At 38.2% G+C, this 4,305-nt stretch overlaps 1 protein-coding gene across 1 annotated transcript; it reads left to right on the forward strand.

The window, feature by feature from the left end:
- Positions 1–404: 404 nt before the first annotated feature.
- Positions 405–2,081, forward strand: LOC100612442 (protein SET-like). Its single transcript, XM_054681207.2, is given in 2 exon segments — positions 405–1,019; positions 1,021–2,081. Coding segments are annotated over 2 exon segments (873 nt in total). The 5' UTR covers positions 405–465; the 3' UTR covers positions 1,340–2,081.
- Positions 2,082–4,305: the final 2,224 nt, after the last annotated feature.

A 4,305-nucleotide genomic window follows, 5' to 3' on the forward strand; every position in this document is an offset into this window, starting at 1 on the left:
AAAGTTCATCATAGACAAACAACCTACAGGGAAACAGATTGGAAAAGCTATTTTCAATGTATAAAACCAACAAACTATTTAGAATATTCAGGGAATTCTAGCATACAATTCTAACTTGCAGCAAGAAAAAGTCAGAAAACACAGAATATTAATAAGTAGTTAACAGAAAGGGAAACTTATGTAAGCATTATATCTCTTAAGTGAATGTAATACGAAAAATGAATTTAGAATAAATTAACTCAATTTTCTCAGAATCCGGTTGACAAAAATGAAGTCAGGTAATGTCAAATACTGGCCAAAGATGTGAGGACATGAGAATCCTCATCTGTGGCTGGTGGAAGTATAAACAGTCATTACAGTGAGCCATTTTAGCAGTGCAAAGTTAAATTAAGAATACATAGTGTTCAGCCTGCTTCCGGACGAGCGAGGAGACTCGTGGTCTGGTTCTGGGACTTCCCTAACAGCATGGCCCCTAAACGCCAGTCTCCACTCCCGCCTCAAAAGAAGAAACCAAGACCACCTCCTGCTCTGGGACCGGAAGAGACATCGGCCTCTGCAGGCTTGCCGAAGAAGGGAGAAAAAGAACAGCAAGAAGCAATTGAACACATTGATGAAGTACAAAATGAAACAGACAGACTTAATGAACAAGCCAGTGAGGAGATTTTGAAAGTAGAACAGAAATATAACAAACTCCGCCAACCATTTTTTCAGAAGAGGTCAGAATTGATCGCCAAAATCCCAAATTTTTGGGTAACAACATTTGTCAACCATCCACAGGTGTCTGCACTGCTTGGGGAGGAAGACGAAGAGGCACTGCATTATTTGACCAGAGTTGAAGTGACAGAATTTGAAGATATTAAATCAGGTTACAGAATAGATTTTTATTTTGATGAAAATCCTTACTTTGAAAATAAAGTTATCTCCAAAGAATTTCATCTGAATGAGAGTGGTGATCCATCTTCGAAGTCCACCGAAATCAAATGGAAATCTGGAAAGGATTTGACGAAACGTTCAAGTCAAACAGAATAAAGTCAGCAGGAAGAGGCAGCATGAGGAACCAGAGAGCTTCTTTACCTGGTTTACTGACCATTCTGATGCAGGTGCTGATGAGTTAGGAGAGGTCATCAAAGATGATATCTGGCCAAACCCATTACAGTACTACTTGGTTCCCGATATGGATGATGATGAAGGAGAAGGAGAAGAAGATGATGATGATGATGATGAAGAGGAGGAAGGATTAGAAGATATTGATGAAGAAGCGGATGAGGATGAAGGTGAAGAAGATGAAGATGATGATGAAGGGGAGGAAGGAGAGGAGGATGGAGGAGAAGATGACTAAATAGAACACTGATGGATTCCAACCTTCCTTTTTTTAAATTTTCTCCAGTCCCTGGGAGCAAGTTGCAGTCTTTTTTTTTTTTTTTTTTTCCCTCTTGTGCTCAGTCACCCTGTTCTTGAGGTCTCTTTTCTCTGCTCCATGGTTCTCAACTTATTTGGGGGGAAATACCTTGAGCAGAATACAATGGGAAAAGAGTCTCTACCCCTTTCTGTTCGAAGTTCGTTTTTATCCCTTCCTGTCTGAACAAAAACTGTATGGAATCAACACCACCGAGCTCTGTGGGAAAAAAGAAAAACCTGCTCCCTTCGCTCTGCTAGAAGCTGGAGGGTGCTAGGCCCCTGTGTAGTAGTGCATAGAATTCTAGCTTTTTTCCTCCTTTCTCTGTATATTGGGCTCAGAGAGTACACTGTGTCTCTATGTGAATATGGACAGTTAGCATTTACCAACATGTATGTGTCTACTTTCTCTTGTTTAAAAAAAGAAAAAAAAAACTTAAAAAAATGGGGTTATAGAAGGTCAGCAAAGGGTGGGTTTGAGATGTTTGGGTGGGTTAAGTGGGCATTTTGACAACATGGCTTCTCCTTTGGCATGTTTAATTGTGATATTTGACAGACATCCTTGCAGTTTAAGATGACACTTTTAAAATAAATTGTCTCCTAATGATGACTTGAGCCCTGCCACTCAATGGGAGAATCAGCAGAACCTGTAGGATCTTATTTGGAATTGACATTCTCTATTGTAATTTTGTTCCTGTTTATTTTTAAATTTTCTTTTTGTTTCACTGGAAAGGAAAGATGATGCTCAGTTTTAAACGTTAAAAGTATACAAGTTGCTTTGTTAAAATAAAACTAAATGTGTACACACACACAAAAAAAAGAATACATAAATACCATGCCTAGAAATTCTATGCCTGGAGAAATTTCAACATCTGGAGAATCATTCGCATAGAGTTTTACAAAAAGATGTCCTCAAACAGACACATGATAATGTTCATAGCAGTATGACTTGAACTAGCAAAGATCTGAAATTACACAGGTGTCCATCTCTAGAGAAATGTACAAATAAAACACGGTACATATATTTAAAGGAATATTATGCAGCAGACAGATGCTCCATATAAATAAGATTTATATATTGCAATGTAAATATATGCATCAAAATAAATATGCATGAAAGATGGTTTGAAAATCAAAGTTTAAATATAGTAGAGTGGGTGTCTATACCTGGAAAGAGATTGGGATTGGAAGGAGGAATAAAGAAAATTAACATAAAACAAATTGAAATAGAATACAATAGCCTTGCAGGGGCCACCAATGATCGCATACTGTGAATTCAGGAATATTATACATTCAGTTCTGTAAACCTAAAGTTATAAAAGACTTCAACAAAAAAAAAAAAAAAAAAAAAGAGCCACTACACTAGTCTCCTGTTACCTGCAGGGGATATGTTCCAAGTCTCCCAGCAGATGCCTGAAACCTTGGATAGTACTAAACCCTGTATATACAGTCATACCTTGCTTTACAATGGGGATACATTCAGAGAAATGCATCATTAAGCAATTGCATAATTGCATGAACATAACAGAGTGTACTTACACAATCTTAGATGTCAGAGCCCACTACACACCTAGGCTATATGGTATAGCCCATAGCTCCTAGATTACAAAACTGTATAGCATGTTACTGTACTGAATACTGTAGGCAATTTTAGCACAATGGTAAGTATTTGTGTGTCTAAACATTTCTAAACATAGAAAAGATCCAGTAAAAAATATGGTATATATTCTTATGGGACCAGCATAGTATGTTTGGTCTGTCATTGACTGAAACATCTTTATGGGGTGCATAACTGTACTATGCTTTTTCCTATACATACATACTTATGATAAACTTTAATTTATAAATTAGGCACAGAAAGAGATTAACATCAGTAACTAATAATAAAATGGAACAATTATAACAATATATTGTAATAAAAGTTATGTGAATGTGGTCTGTCTCTCAAAATACCTTGTAATGTACTTATCCTTCTTCTTTTTTGTTTTTTTTAGACAGAGTCTTGCTCTGTCACCAGCGCAGTGACACAATCTGGGCTCACTACAACCTCTGCCTCCTGGGTTCAAGCGATTCTCCTCCGTCAGCCTCCCCAGTAGCTGGGATTACAGGCACAAGCCACCATGCCCAGCTAATTTTTGTATTTTTAGTAGAGACAGGGTTTTGCCAGGTTGGCCAGGCTGGCCTCAAACTCCGGGCCTCAAGCGATCCACCTGCCTTATCCTCCCAAGGTGTTGGGATTACAGGCATGAGCCACCATGCCTGGCCTTATCCTTCTTATTGTGATGAAGAGGGAACAGAGTGGAATGACATGAGATTTTATCATGGTACTCAGAACGGTATACAATTTAAAACTGTGAATTGTTTATTTCTTGAGTTTTTCATTTAATATTTTCAGACTGTGGCTCACCACAGGTAACTAAAACTAAAGAAAGCAAAATCATAGGTAAGTCAGGGATTACTATATTTCTTTACATTTTGGCCAAAGACAACTCCTCTAGTTATTTTTTTCAAACTTGTGAAGATGGAATAAATCCCATTGTTAGGCCTGATCTGAGCTCTCCAATGCCAAACACTAATCTAGTTGTTGCAGTTTCCTGTTACCCAGGGACATATTTGTGGTCTTCCTATTTTGTTGTTTTCAGTGTGTTAATCATCTCCACTCAAAATCCTCCTGAATGAAACTGTTGGATGACCTACACCACCTTTGCCTAAAAAGTGTGTTTCTGGAAAGCCAGAGGGAAAACTCCTGCAAATGAGCCACCCTAGTGCTGCTGGATTTGAAGAGGCAGATGGTGGTTGGATTTTACAAGGCCCCTTTGTTCTCTTTCTTCATTTTCTGCCTGTTTTTACATGAATTGACTTTGTGCAGATCTAGCCAAGTGTGTGAAGCACCTTCAAGGAGGTGCGTTA

This window comes from Pan troglodytes, chromosome 2 (assembly GCF_028858775.2).
Source record: "Pan troglodytes isolate AG18354 chromosome 2, NHGRI_mPanTro3-v2.0_pri, whole genome shotgun sequence".
In the NCBI taxonomy this organism is placed as follows: domain Eukaryota; kingdom Metazoa; phylum Chordata; class Mammalia; order Primates; family Hominidae; genus Pan; species Pan troglodytes.